The 16,300-nt window shown below is 43.7% G+C and overlaps 1 protein-coding gene across 4 annotated transcripts in view; it reads right to left on the reverse strand.

Annotated features, from left to right (window-relative positions):
• The window catches only part of LOC118506332 (glycogen synthase kinase-3 beta), a 46,474-nt gene extending 31,879 nt beyond the window's left edge, over positions 1 to 14,595 (reverse strand). For 2 of the 4 annotated variants that reach the window (XM_036043303.1, XM_036043302.1), the window contains exon 1: positions 1,688 to 1,848. Coding sequence is in view for 1 of the 4 variants with exons in the window: in XM_036043305.1 (XP_035899198.1) it covers positions 7,786 to 7,893; positions 12,613 to 13,138 (634 nt within the window). In the remaining 3 variants the exon portion in view is untranslated. Of the gene's footprint in view, positions 1 to 1,687; positions 1,849 to 7,785; positions 7,894 to 12,612; positions 13,345 to 14,522 lie in introns of those variants that run through there. The other 2 variants (XM_036043305.1, XM_036043304.1) reach the window with 2 other exon arrangements.
• Positions 14,596 to 16,300: the final 1,705 nt, after the last annotated feature.

Below are 16,300 nucleotides of genomic sequence, written 5' to 3' on the forward strand. Positions count from 1 at the left end.
GTTATGCCACTGTCGGTCACTGTTCCTGGGGCGGGCGCAGGCACATTGTAGCACCGGCGGCCACACACGCACATGCACGACATAAACACGAATTCACGCACACACACGGGCGCGAGCGCGTGAAACTATCTGCTGCGCACACTTTTTTATTATAACTTTTGAGGGTTTAATGGGGGCCATTTCATAGCCATGGTGGTTCACACTATTCTCCACTTCCAGGTAGCATCAACAACCCTCTCTACGCATGGAGACCGGTGGGAACGGAAGTGATGCGAAAGGTGGTAGGTGGCACGAAATCGATCCCGATTAAATAACCCAACACTGTACGTACAACAATTAGCTGCAATCATCACCACCGTATGACAATGAAGACACGCACACGGACACAGGGATTTTCGCTCTCTTTCTCTACTGCACACGCACCACTACATGGCGCGCTTTGGTTGGGTTTTTCGCTTTTCCTACCGTGACACTTGCACTAAAGATGAACGCGTCGCAGCAGTCAGAGGATCGATTAAAAGCGAGGAGCATAAGAGAGAGGGAGAGACGGAATGAAGAAGTTAACTGGCACAACGAACCGCACGGAGTTGAGGGCCGGCCGGTCGTCCATTTATTTATATTTTTTGGCTTACTTTTTGACAAATTTCACATCCCAATGGGGGGATGTTGCAAGCGGAACCGAAATGTCAGTAGTGTTGCGCTTTCTTTACACCACCACCACTACGGTTGCGAGTGGACTTGAAGTTGCCAAAAGATAAGACCTTCTCTCCCTGGAACGCACGCGACTTGCACGATTTTTATTGGATCTTTCTAGAAGCGGGCTCGTAAAACTTGTTGGAGAGGATCATGTTTGTTTTTGTTTCCGATCACTTCCATCGATCAATTTTCATTTCCACTTTTCTTTTTTCATAACCACCAACCCACCCCGTGGTACACTCGAAGGGGACAAAATCGCCCAAATTTCCAAACCCGTCGTCCGCCCGGTACACAGCGCAACATTATCGGTGCCGCTTTTCTATCGCCGATTTTTACCACACAGGCACGCACGCACACACGTACACATAACACAGCTTAAAACGCACGCGGTGGTGAAACGGGCGCACGAGACTTAAGCCACCGCCCGCCGATGGATAAGGCACGCACACATTGCGAGGTGGAAGTGAGATAGACGAACTGGGGCGGCGGCGACGACGACGACGACACAGAGGTGTGTGACGTTGACGTTTTTCTTCCTCCCCAATCTTCTTTTCCATCCCACGACCCACCAACATCACCACCTCACATTAATTCTCGATCGCACGCATTCGCTTTCGCGTTCTCTTTCGCGCCCGTCTTCTTTCGCCGCGACAACTGAAATGCTCATCGCCTGGAAGAAGAACAAGACACTGGGGTCCAACAGAAAAAAACAAGCAACCAGCAAAAATGCAACCCACGAAAAGTGGGCGACGCGAATTTTGCAAACGCACGCGGTGTTAACAGCCGAAAGCACGACACCGAGACTAACACGTTGATCGTAGACGGAAAGAAGTGTGTGCGGTGGGATTTGTAGATCAACTCTGGCGCAGGACGCAGAACGTCTCATAGTTTCCAACATTCCAAACCGAGTTATTTAAGCGCCACAAGCACCCTCTCACTGAACTAAAGGGAAATGACTGGTGGAATCAAATGGATCAAACCCGAAACACACTTGCTATGGGGCTTGGCTTGCTAGGTTGTTCACTGTTTCCTCCGTGCGGTTCTGCGTTCGTACAGAGGCAGAGAGACCGCGCGCGCGAAACACTTCCAATCGTACGCGTGTCTTCGTCGAAACTGCGAGCAAAACCGCGAACCAGTGTTGTCTGTCAAGAGGCGGCTCTACCCGCAGCGTAGACCCGCCGCGTGTGGTAGTGTGGTGGTCTCGGGTCTTATTGTGGGGGTTGCTTTTGCCAGTGCGGCGCGCTCTGGAAGACTTCGGGCGCTCGTGAATCTTTCGCTCACCGAAAGAGAGAACCGGCCCGGCTCGTCGGGGCAGCACAGCAAGACATGAACTTGCACGAAAACGCACCATCATCTCGCCTATCGCGACCGGATGGAGAACCACCTCCCCCAGAGCTCCAACACAGCAACGAAGGCACGAACGAACGAACCAACTAGAGAGCGAGAAAAGAAGAGACTCCAATGTTGTGCGATGGAACCGCATGGGGATTTTTCGAAACATAAAGAGAAACGTACGGTGCCGAAGAGCGCATAAGAGAACCCCCCCCCCCATCAAGAGAAGACGGAAAAGATTGTTTCTTGATCGATATGTACCCTGATACTTCAATTAATACTAGACTTCCGATAAGTGATAAACGATTGCTCGGAAACATACATATTGAAAGTGTCTATAACTCTTAGTAAAACCATTGAAAGTTACACTTAACATCACTAAACAGTAAAGACCGTAAAGAGAGCCACTACAACATTAGTAAGCGAAAACTGGAACAGAAAAAGTCCGCAAGGGGCATTGAATGCCCAAAAGAGCATAAGGTGTAGAGTTCGCGAGAGGGAGAACCACGAATGCTATATGTTTGAAGAAGTATGCGAAGAGTTCACACACAGGTTAAACAATTTATGAAATTCGTTTCCCCGTAGTGATCGTTTGCAAATTATTCCGAATATTTCGACAAAAACTTATTATTTTTTGTAAAATGCACAGAATTTTCTATGATCTGATTTCTTAAACGAAGAATATCAAATCAGACATACTCTAAGGGTTAAGGATTCAACGGACAAAGGTCCTAACAACAACTGCACACCGTGTCCGGCCGAATGCACTGACCTACATCGACACGATTCACAACGCGACATACATTGTGGTGGTTAAATAATTGGTAACTGCGTTGACCTTGTCCAGAATTTACTTTTACATGTCCGGTGCGACGCTCTGCAGCAGTTGTGCAGCGGAGCAGTGCATTTGCTCGTTTGAAACGAAAAAGGATCTTCCCACCAGCTGCCACGATAGGGAATAAACCTGCCACCGGTGAGACATACATAAACATCACATATTTACGAGTCTGAATTGGTTCGGTCAATAAAATGCAAAACCGCAGCAACGCAGCGAGGGCCTGTCTAATTCTAACCTTCAGTGATTCATTAGAGTTAGGGTACGCTATTGTACAAATCACTGCGTGCAAATGCAACGACACGTTCAATGCACTTCTTTCTAGGAAGGAAGGTAAGCCATTCGAATGACGCTTAGGGAAAGCAAATATATGCATTAAAACTGCACACTACTGGGCAGTAAAGAGAATGCGTCAAAGTAGTAAAAAGCCGCGTTTAATGATTTATACTTTCAGCGGATTGTGAACGGAACAATATTTCAAATAGGAAATGAAAATGAATTAAATGAAGTTATTCGTGTGATGCGCACTGTTCCAATAGTGAAGCTATTATGATCAGTTTGTTATACATAAGAGATACAAAGCCACTGCAATTTAAGTAGCTAAACGTATCACCACATCATATGGCTAGATCTTTCACTGAGGCAAGGTTTCGCTAATTTTGTTAATATCTCGTAAATGATACCTGCTTAAACACCATAGAGTATTATAGAACAGCACATGTCTTCGTCTACTCTGGCACTACAGCCTCGGCAGGTCTGGTCAGTTCATGTCTGACATTTCTAACATCCTTGATACTACAGGATATGCAGGCTATCCTTACAACGACGAAACGGTAGGAAGAGGAATTGATACTGCTCCTCGCATGTGGAACAACGGCATTGTTAAGTATAACCGTTTCCAGCCTTCTAAAAATTTAGGAAATCGTTCGCCAGCAATAATTGAATTAGTTGATGAGTAATGAAACGCAATTCACCGCATCCCGAACAAATCTTAGTCGCATTTGTATAAAAATAGTTGAATACTTATCGGTCAATCAGTAATTTAGCAGCAACTTACCTAAAACGAGAAAGAAAGAGAGCAAATTAGTAAATTTTCTTAACACCGGCATTCACTATTAAAGCTAGAAACATTTAGTAAATAGTTATTCTATCAGTGAACTTTTTTAACATGGCTTTGCGCTACTAATCGGCTCAATTTCTTACAGTTTAACATTCGCCCCGATAAAAATGTGCAGCCTTTTCTTATGTCGTGTCCCCTAATCATTGGAGAAAAGATGTGCGGTCCTACGGTGTGATAAATGCCCTCGGAAAGCTACTCCATCTTCCGCAGTGCAAGGAAAATAGTTTCTGTCCACGTTTTGGCCGCAATGTCCTTGTTTGAAATTTGATCCAATGCAATGGCACAGGCAACTGAATAAGTGCAACCATTGCAAAGTGTGTTATGTGTCCTTCGTTGCATCACGAGCGTATGTCTGCATTGTATCCAACGGGTCAGACGGTAACTGGAGCGAGATTTAGTCAGTATTCGAGAGCGAAAGGGAATGATGTGTCAGTGTCGTCCCTTAAAATTATCTCAAGTCTGCATTAGCGTTATCCTTGGCTGGTTTGCTAAAGTAGCAAGATCATCATCTCGCGCCTGGACCTAGAAGCCTTTCCGGTAAAAGGTCCCTGAAAAGTAGCCCCTGGTTTGCTTGATGGTTTGTCCGTAGGGTACACTTTGCTTCCGGTGTCTCTTGCATGCACCCACCCAATAGTAGTTATGCTATGCTTTCGTTGGCCACCCACAAGATGGCGCATTACGGACGTGCCAACAGGAGCACATCCGCTATTACGCGACTGTCAGCAAATTTACCCTTTTGTTTGCAGCCACTTGAATGTTTCCCCTTATCCGCCGGGCTACTACGGACGCGTGGGCAGTTGCTAAAGCCTTTGGCAACATTCCTGAGCGCCACCTCTCTTCGCCTGTTTTTTTTTTCTAACCAAACACATGCGCTCTCTCTCTCACTCTCCATTTCTTTCTATGTGGAGCATTTCTTGTGGCTCATTATAACATCGTGTGGGTACCGTCGTAGAAAACTTTTTTGTTGGTTCTTTGATGAACTACTTGCACGAAAAGAATGCTTCTTGTCGTCCACCAGTCACCAACACCAGAACTACGGTTCCCGTGTAGGTGGTCGCTATTTTTTATTCTTCTTCGTGATACCGAAGAGTTCAGCGGTTTTGCCGAGTCCAGCAAAACTGCCAGCCAAGGTCAATGTTAATTCTTAGCTGAGGTCAAAGGTGAAATAGAGAGTATAAGTTGAAGGAAAAATTATGGAACAACATTGGAACATACTGTTGGCAATTGCTTGAACAAGATGGCTATAGAGTATCCAACATATCAAGAGAAGAAAAGCTTAGTTTTAATACAAGGAGAATGTATGAGGCAAATAATTTATATTTTGTATGAGCACGAAGCACACATCGCTCACTGTACTCAGGGTGCGGCCGTTCCTGTCGTGTGAAAGCTCTCAGGTCTGTTGAAAGAACTATTTTTAAACAAATAAGAAAATAGTTCAACGAAAACGTAACATTTTGACACATATCAAGAAATTTTACCGCAAACATTACCAATCGTCAAATTGTGAATTATTAAGAGTGCCTTCTCACGATTCAGCTGTGTACATATGAACAGACTGATAACGACTGTAACAAACAGTCCATATGCTCAATCACTTCTCGTGGTATTAAAATGTAGGCTGCTCTATGGAAAAAGCTCTATAAAAAGAAGCTTTCTCATACCCAACTCTTCTGCCCAAAGGAATTGCACTTTGTACTTCGCCATTATTCTGCACTAAAGAGATTCAACCACGACGAAGATTTTTGTCACATGATCAGATCGCTTTCGGGCGGTGTCAAGTGATAGGACAAACGCAATCCAGTCGAAGCTAATTTTCGCGTTGGCTTTTTCAATTCTAGGCCATCCCTATACTGGATAGAGAAGCACGATCTTGTCGGTTACGGCCAGTTTGAGCAGAGCCAGTTTGCTGAACCAGAAATAGTGTTGAAACGGTCGGTACATAACAAAATCAAATATCGGCACAGGTTTCGCTGTCACTTAATGAATTCGAAGCTGAAATCATCATAAGGTTTAATTGTGCTTGAACGATTTAGAGGATCACTAGTACATCAGCTGACCGCAATGAGATGATTGAGTGATTATTTGATTGACAGAAGAAGGCTATTGAAGAAAGCTAGGGTAGATGTTTGCAAACAGTAATTAAGGGTGCCACTTTGCTGGCACAGTTTCTGAGATGATGCTGATAAGAAATTGGATCCAGCGTGAGTTCTAAGCTATCACTTGTTTCGAATTAAACTTGAAGCATCGAAAGATTTTTGGCCTGACTCTACATCAGATCACACAAGAATAACTGGTAGCATCTCTTTTGCCATAAGAAAACATCACATTCAACTATGAGTGTACAAACTCTAAAATATTTTATCAGTAACATTTAAATGGGGGACTGTCGCGTGGTCGATTAAATCCCAGGCCGTCTTCCCGTACGTAGAACTGAATATCCAGCTACGGGAAAAAATGAAACCACTGAAATGGCAGGCCTAGTCCTATTGAGTTTGTATAGTACTAAAGAAGAAGAAGAACATGTAAATGGACGTCCGAGCTCACGAGGGATAAGCTGCCCTATCACGGTTTGGGGAAAGAAATGTCTCCGAAACCATCGTGTATTGAAACTAAGTTTGTAACTCTATTTTGTAGTCTAGTTAAATTATATAAATAAAATATATAAATTGAGAAAAAAAGATGCATAATATAATTGGAGCTAACGAGACTAATCTTAATTCAGAATGCTATGTTATCTGACCCTGATTTATTAAGATCCCAGGTATGGACAGCATTGCTTTCATGGACTAGACTGTGTCGTAATGGTTAACATCGAATCATCCGAATACATTCGGTAATAGCTCACGACATACTCCCTTGCTGGAAACAGGACTTTGCATGACGGAACATCACGCAACGAAACAACCAAGCATACCCGTGATAAGATGTCCTTTCGCGGTTCTTATGAGAACATGTCTCTCAACTAAAATGAAAGGTGAACTATTTGTAAATTAAGCAAGGCCATATTTACACGATGAAAAGAATAAACTAAAATTTTCTCATCTAACTGCACAACACAAACTTTTTCATATCAAACAAATTGGAAGGATTCAATGTATCTCACACGCATGCATGTACTCGATCCGAGCAGTGCATGAAATAACCGCTTCAACCATTTGCGCCTGAAGGTAGGCAATCAAACAGAACAAAGTATACATCTGTATAGCCGACATTTAGGCGGCGCGTGGTGAGCAAAGATCCTAAAGGGTAGATTCAAAAGTAACCGTACAAAAAATGAATATCTAGAGTTTTTTTTATAAGAAATTACAGCTTTATAACAAAAAACATTTAAAAAATTTGAAAAACGCACTTTCGAAAAAACCATAGCTGCCTTAATGTATCTAAGATCACCAATTATTTCATTTCAGCTCGAAAGATTTAAGTCACGTTCTTACAAAAAGTAAATTTATTTTGATTAGATTACGCGGCCCAACACACCAACGGCATTTGACCGTAACATTACCAAGTGATAGAGAGAGGTATATTCTTATTCTTGCTCGAAGAAGAATGTCATAGGTCTCTCCGTACCAAGCGTACGTGACTTTGGAGCGTCTCTTATCATTACAGTACAATCCTAAAAACGTAAAAACGTAAATGTTCAAAAAACCACAGCATCGAGGAAAATTGTGGCTGTTGATTTGCTAATGCCGGATCGCGGCTAAGATGAGCTAAATAGGAGGGACAAGGCGGGTTAGGAGCGTTTGAAGGAAAGGATGAAACATTGAAACACGCATAGTACACACACGCACGCGGAAATGCTTACATGGCGATATTCGATGTATGAAGATCGAACACATGAATTCTATCTGCTCCGCGTCTAGACGAACTCGTTGCCTCACCGGTGCGTTGTTGTCCGGCATGGTGGTGGCGACTAACACATTCGGAAGACACACCCGGTAGAATCAAAGAAAATAACGACATCGGTCAACAACACGCACACATATTTAACGTTTGAAAAGTTTAGATCTATAGCGAAGGGATGTGTCAGGGTTCGAGAGCGCGTCCCAAAAACAAGAGGCTTAAATTTAAGTTGAGTGTGGATTAAAATGCATTCACCAGCATGCAGGTAAACGGTGGGAACATTTCAATTCGGAAAAAAGTGTCCCAATAAAGTCAGGAAAAAGCAAACCAAACTAAACCACTTCATTCACTTTTTCATCTATTCTAGATTAGCAAGATGCTGGAAAGTACAACAACATATACCACCTTTCAAGGTTATTGCAATGATTATCCAGAGTTAGTACACATGATCTGCTCACTCTACCGCTCCCAATTATTCATAATATTTTTTTTCTGATAAATTTAATAGAAAAAGCTCATTAGTAGCACCGTTATCTAGATTATTTGAAAGATTTATGCAATTAAATAATAGTCTTTTTTGCAAGCACGACCAATAAAATGAAACAATATCACCCAAACTTGACTGCTTCAGCGAGGCAGAATATCTAATTTGTGCATAAATATTACAATTCATACGAAACGCGAGGATAAACATTAACAATTCAAATTTTCGCCTTCTGCTTTGCGCATCCAAAAATAGATAGCAACAAAAAAAGGCGTATTTTCTAAGCAATTGAATAACAATTACCATATGTCCGCTGCTATGCTGTGCTTTTGTTTTTGTTTTTGGGATATTTGTCCCTTCGTCTTGAATGTCCTTGCCTCTCTGTGTTGAATTTAGTATGATTGTCGCCAATTCCCACAAGCGAGTTTTTCCTATATTCCATAACTTAGATGTTGTGATAGTTGTGCAACGGAGGGACAACCGTCTCCTTCATCGATTCAAGGTGTATTACCTAGGCCATCTAACATTTTTGAAGTAAACAGTCACTAACAGTTATGTGGGCATTTAGTTCTCAAAATTTTGCATCGAAGTATACTCAACTATAAACACATTCATTTTAATGTGATTACAAAAAGTAATATATCACAAAAAGTAGTACTAATAGTAGGAGAGAAAAGGACTCCTTAGAGTATAGGTTAAGATACAATCGATATCCTCTATTTAGTGGAGATTTCCAACAAATCTGGTCTGTGTTCTCTCTGTCTCCTGGGTTCTGAATATCGTTTACTAGAAGATAAACAAAAAGAGACACTAATCGAAACAAAAAAAACTAATAACAAATGCTTCATGCACCCCCTCCCCATACATAGTCCCACAAGAAGCATTCCAGCATCGTAAGTTGTGAGGTAGGTTGATGCTCGTATTGGATCGAATCCGCCGGTCGAGACATTTTGGGATTCGATAGTTGTATTTTTGGATCATGAAGTACTTTTACTCACCACCGTACCTACCTACGCACGCACACAACGACACACCGAGACGCTCATTTCGTTATCTATTTTTCACGGTTTGCTCTTTCGCCTCTATCTTTCTGGCTGACTGTTCTGCCTTCCTGCCTGCCTGCCTGCCTGCCAGCTTCCCCATTACGATACGTTGATTCATCTTTTAAACATTAGCCAACGCTTAATGGCAATATCTGGGACGATGTTCGGTACCAATACGTTCCTCCCTTGCACGCTTCTCCACCCAATCGACACCCAGCGTGGGCATGTGGGTACGCGATCGTTTCCTGTGACCAACTCAGCGAGTTCGCATGAATAAATGCACGAAGAAGCGATATAAATAATTCAAATCCGGGACGCTAAATCCATACCGCGTCCGGTATGATGGATAGACGGTGGAAAAGCCGAACCGTACGCCGCGTGCTTTTCCAGATTCAAAAATGTGCCACCGAAAGTGTTTGAATTTGTGCGAATCCGATGACAGCTACGAGCATAATGATGACAGCGGAGACAAACCAGAGCCAGGCGAAGGAGAAGATAACGGAAATAAGTTAAGTAATCTATCTGACTACGGCGGGAGTTTCAAGTTGTGAAAGTGTAGTGGTTAAGAATCTTTGTTATGTGAATGAGAATGCAAAGAAATTCCTTCGGAACAGGTGTGTGAAGCATTTGAAAGGCATCCCAGGACAATTCCTTTTGTAATGCTTTAAATAGTTTATCCTTATTGATTGATGTTGTTCTTGAAAGTCTCATTTTCTGTAAACTTTAACGTTATGGACTTACCTATGAAGGTCAGTTCGATGGATTCTACAATATAGACCATCTTCGAGTTGCTAATGGATATGTTTTTATGCAATAAACACAATTTAACACTGGTTCGATTAGCTTCACTGCGAGCGTCGCAAACTACAAGCAGAAATCTCGTCAGGTTATGGTTTCAATAAATACAAAAATTTCTGATAAAATGTGCAAGTTTTGCGTGTCCACCGCGTCTCAGCGTGCTAGAGACAAACAATCGACCACACCCTCTTCTCGGATGGCATTATTAAAACCACAACACCACCATGATAGTAAGCCGCACTTTTCGTAGCATCGCAAAATAGGATTCGTGGCGCCATTATCATTATCCCCCGTCCGACACATCCAGGGAAAACTGTCCAACGCGATGCGGACACGCGGCAGAGACACATGAGGATCAACACATAAACCAGTGCGCGCAGCACACAGCAACGGCAGGGCATTGCATTGCTCGGATGCCATACAAGAGCAAGTGCAGCAGCAGCAGCAGCAGCAGCAGCACACCAGAGTAAAGCGACTGGGGCGTCTCATGTTGCTCCAGTTATCCTTTCTAGGTGAATGGCAAGGATCGTCCCCGCCAATTTCACAACCACAGCTACCGCTGAATCGGCCCCAACTCGTGCCATCATCATGCTACTGTGCTGCTGACCGCTTTTCTCTGTTGACTGCGAGGAGACTGTGGCATGCATAGTGGCATAGGTCGGAGGAGGAAGGCATCGATTGAGAGAGAGAGAGCGTCCCCCTCGTTTCGGGGCATGCGCTTGATGTAGCGATTAGTTTTCTGCACCACACCAAAACCGAACCACGAATGAAGATGAGTCGTGTGAGATGAAGTCGTATCGCAACAGATTAACTATTTCGTTGTTTGAAATGTAGCTGTCAGTGGGACAGCAACATGCCGCCCCGTGTTGTGGGTTGATTTCGCCGCACTGTGACTAGCACCGGCATTTGCTTGTCAGCGAGCAGGGCATCCTCTGCAGAAAGCAATGCCATAAAATGGCCACAATTTTGCATGAAAAATAAATTACTAAATCCCTTATTCCCAACCAACGTCGGAATGATACCCAACAAGACCACCTATGCTAGGCACTGAGCGATATCGAAGGTACAAACTGTGGTAAATCTTAAAATATCTTCTTGGAATACGTTAATTAACGCTTGAAGGCCTGCTAATTCCTCCATCGCTGTTCCCCCCAAAGTGCGCTTTAGGATCAATCGCTGACTCAGAGAACGCTTCGAGAACGTAACGTGTCAATCCGCGTCAACAACAAAGTAAACCGAACGAAATCGAGACCGGCACACGGCTTTGCTCGCACGTTACAAGTTATCGGTTTTCCCTTTCGCTTGGGTCTGGAGAAGAAATCGATTCGAGCCTTCGGAAACTTGCCTCTAAGGTTATCGAGCTAGAAGGGCGGTGGTTCTTGCCATCCAGCTGCTCTGAATCCCAGAGCACACACAGTTGTTACAAGCTAACCGGCGCGTTAGTATGAAACACCATGCAGCAACGGCAAGTTGCGCCGCCCCTTAAGGCCAGTTGGTGAGAGGGTGTGCAATCAATTATCGGATCAAATGTCGGAAATGGCCGGAGGGGGCAGCAGAACGCGCGAGACACGTGATAGATGCATCACAAACCATAATCTATTAACCAGCGGAATGGAATTGAGATCGATTGTCAGGTGTTTTGCCTCTTGGCTGGGAGCTATCGTCGACAGGCACAATCGGGAATGTACGGTACATTTCTAACTTGAGTTTTAATTAAAGCACTTATCCATCTCGTTCGGATCTATCTTGTTCTAGCTGATTTGTTGTTTCGGTATAATTATACAATATTTTGAATCGTTAATTAGTGTGACTCGAGAAGCATTCATAGGCGAGTCGTTGTAAGGCTATATGATTCATAAGAGTTCTGGGTCCCAAGACTATCTCAAACTGAATGCCCTGTAATAGAAATTGACAAATACTTTTATAGAGACCAGCATGAAGTGCTCTCAATGAAATCCTATATAGTTTGCATCTGATCTGCACCTGTTCCTCGGAAACCGTTTTTGCTTTATTGCTACACTACTCAACTGATATTTCTCGCCATAAACTGTGTCAAAACCACATTTCATTCTTCAAAGTAGGTGATTCGATGGCTCATGATGTATAACAACATGCAAACTAACAATACAATTTCGAATCGAAAGCAACACAAAACTCCCGCCATCCATGCATAAGTCGTTTCGTGACATCAAATACAGTCCATCAAACAACAAACATTCACTGACAAAAACATCAAAAAACATGCAAGCAACCAAAACAACCTTACAGACAGATTTAGGCGTGCATGGGACGCGCGCGTGCTCGCGGGCCGTTTGTCTCAACTCATCGGAAAACCCCAGTCCTAACTTTGGGGAGCTAGTGGCCAACAACAACAACGACAAAAATGACCTCTTTCCACTTTCCTCGAATACCTTGCCACATCCCTTCGCAGGTGCAAAGGTAGCGAAACTCTAGCTCTACTAACTTTCTCCATTCGCCGATCCGAAATGCTCCGGCATAGGATCACCGGACGAATCCGAACTGACGGCCTTCGAGGTGGAGGTCGACGCTTGGTTGGAAGATTTTTTGACGGTGGCCGTTTTTGGCTTTCGCTCTGCAGGGCGCGGTCGGGCTGGAAACGGCAGATTCTTATCGATACCGACACCGAGCCCTAGGCCACCGGCCGCCATCAGCTGGCGATAGATGATGGACGCTAGCGACACCTTTCGGGTGGTTTTTTTTGGGCTGATTTTCTTCTTGGTTTTGGTTGCAGTGGCTTCCGGTGCGGAAGCCGATTTGGGAGGATCCGATTCGGATACAGTTATTTTGCTGCCGGTGGACAATTCGTCCGCGGATCGTTGCTTTTCTTTGAGGATAGATTTTTTCTTCGCTGGCTTCCTCTGCTTCGGCGTTTCATGCCGATCTTCCGATGGCTTTGGTAATTCCTGGGATTGGGATGGTTCAGCCGACTGGCCATTATTAAGCTCCGGCATCGTTGGTTCTACTTCCATGCGAATTTCAGGAGGAATTGGCTTAATTGGTGGAGTTTCCTGAAGCGGCTGTTCCGGAGCTTGTTGCTGCTGCTGCTGCTGCTGCTTCTTTTGCTGAGGTGGAATTTCTTGTTGTTCTGGCGTTTGGTTTGGTTGCAGATCCAACCGAAGTTCTGCTTGGTTCTGCGTTTGAGAGGGCGACTCTTGCACCAGCAGATGAGGTTGTTCTATATCGAAAAAGCCGTTTGAGAAGGTGACATCTTTTGAAAATGATGATGAAGACATGATCATCCTGTCGGTCACTTCCGGCAATTCCGACGTGATTGCTGAGGCGGTGGTTGTGGCTGCGGTAGTCGCTGCTGCAGCAGCCGACATGAAAAATGCACATTCCGATTCAAATAGCATCGTGTTCGTGGGCTTCGGCCAACTACTGTTCGCTCTTCCAAAGCTTCCGATCGCACTCACAAGTTGCGCTTGTCTGTCCGTTGGTTTCACTCTCACTTGTTACGAAAACTGCACTTCGAAATCGAATCCAATCGAATCAGCACCACTTGATCGCCGCTGAGATTGTGCTTCTGTGGTATGTGTGTGTGTGTGAGTGGCGTGGTGAATGTATTACAAAAATATGCTCTTTGTCTGTTTCAGCACATGCATGAAACGATGAAACAATTCGTTGTACGGAAGTTAGCCAATAAAGTTGGACGCGTACATTAAGTTAATTCAAAAACCAATCACCAACTTTCAACATGTCTCACAAAATGGTACAAAAATAGGGCTGAGGTTTTCCCTCACGGTATACAAAGCACATTGAGTGGTTCTTTGATGGAAAGAGTCGATCATCAAAAGGAACACGTTACCATTTTATGGGTCTCCCTACAGCTCGGGGATACAATCTTTGCAAGCGCGTTGAAAATTAAGCCAAACAAACAAAACATCAAAAGGGGATTTTGTTCATTTGGAACTCCAGATACGAAAAGTTTGAAATATTGAAAAATAAACAAACCAATCCCGCAATCCACTTTCAAAAACAGTGCTCTACACGTTTTATTGCTTTCGGGGTAAATTTGGATGGCTAGCATGGAGAGCAATATGAATGAAAGGGATGGAAACAATATTTTCTAGAGCTGCATTTTCCAAAGATGGAACGTTTACTGCCTTTGAATGTTTCTTTCTCTCTTGGGACAACCACGCAATGATGGACAACAAGCACAATCACGGACACAAGGATGACACGAAGGAGCAGTGTTTCGTAACGAAGACACAATCTAGCGAAGGCAATCGAAAAGAAACTGCGACGCAAAAACATCTTTCCAACATATTCTTTCACACAATTAATAACAATCCACAATAACCAGCTCGGTTCACAATAACTCTCCAATTTTCATCTAAATTCACCCCAACTAACGATATATCAATCGATCGCGACAAACGACGACGACGACGACGACGACGACCCGGCACCTACAAAATCCGTCTGTGCACTGAACCGGGAAAGGAACCTACGGGGGGTTCAACAAATTGGTTCAAGTTCAAACTGCAACGAAACTTGCATTCGGGGCGGGACACGATTCCCCGAATGGTGGCATCGTTGCAAAGATATGTAAACCGAGATGCTCGTTAAGGAAGACCATCCCTTTGTTGCCGTCGGTTCCCTACGACGACCTTGTCTGTGTTGTCTTTTCTGCTGCATTTTTTCATTTTTTTCAAAGGTGGCAATCTTTTTAGTGGGCCACAATACCACAAACACCAGAGGGTGGGATGGCTTTTTTGCTAACAACACCACAAACAGCAGCAAATCGATTCATATGCGTCGTTGGTCGGACGCTAATTTGCATCAACTCATTTGCTCATTCACCTATTTGTCCGATATATCGCAGATTCGACACAATGACGTCGTACACACCTCGTAAAGGCGTTACATTCGCTGGCTTCGATATTAGCAGCATCACATCAACATCACAGCCCGAAGATGCACATCACCACCACCGAATGATCGATCGATATCGAGAAGCATTCAATTCATTTCTTGTCGTCACCGCTGGCTTTCGGTGGCTCTACTATGCTCCGAGTCTTTTGTGTTGGTGTATCGTGTTAAGGCGGGGGCAAACGTGTTACGTTGGTTGTGACATTATTTATAGAGAAACAGTAGTAGCTAAGGGAAGGAAAATGGTTGACTTTTTCTCTCAAATTTAAAGGGAAATGCAGCAGCATAAATCATCACCGTTTAAACATATCTCTTTTTCTTCATGGCCTAACGACCTCTTAGGTCATGCCTGCCATTTTTGGCTCACTAGACTTAGCTATACCACGTAGTTGCATAATAAACTGCTCAAGATCTTAAACTTAATATTCCTAGTAAAGAATAATCTAACAGTTTTGAATATTGATTATAAGAAGATAAACAGGAGAATTGTAGCAAATTGAGTGTGTTTAAAGATAAAAAACACAAAGCCTGACAGCTTTTTTCACACCTCAGTCAAACATACCATCATCACCGCGGCTGTTGAGGCGTCGTGCTGATACATACCGGCAACGAAACACATGCCAGGAAAAGTCAGCTGTTGCCGAGTAGGTGCCTGAATACTGTAGACGCTTTCTTTGCCAACTACCAGACAAATTACCAGACGAAATCGAACAGGTCCCCCACATTTGACGACATACTTGGGCGTATCGTTCTTGAGTTCTTCTCGCTTTGTGGTCGCGCTAATGCTTTGTTACCATCTGGTTCGCAATACGTCATTAAACGTTTTCGAAAGCGGATTATTTCTTGTACATCACGTTGAAATGATGACAATGGTACGATTGCTTATAAAAAAGAAGCAAACGTCATGATCATTTCCATCGAATCACTTTTCATCCGTTTAGTTGGCGAGCATTATCGAATGATTTTTTTAGAGAACATTTAACTATGAGAAATAGTGGAAGGCTATTTCACATTTCCTTCAACCATCCCAACCCCACTTTCCAACTGCCGGTTTGTAATATTTCATTTTTCATTCGTTTCCTACACCTGCACGAGAAACTGTGAAAGAAAAGCAAATGCACCATGTTGTTGTTGTTGTTGTTGTGCATAAATGCATCGCTAACTAGGAAGCCAAGCTAGTTCAATTGCAACATGACGTAAGACACATGACAGACACGGTGGTATAGGGCCCTTCCGCTTTGTTTTGTGTCAGTGTGGTA

Source organism: Anopheles stephensi, chromosome 2 (genome assembly GCF_013141755.1).
Source record: "Anopheles stephensi strain Indian chromosome 2, UCI_ANSTEP_V1.0, whole genome shotgun sequence".
NCBI lineage: Eukaryota > Metazoa > Arthropoda > Insecta > Diptera > Culicidae > Anopheles > Anopheles stephensi.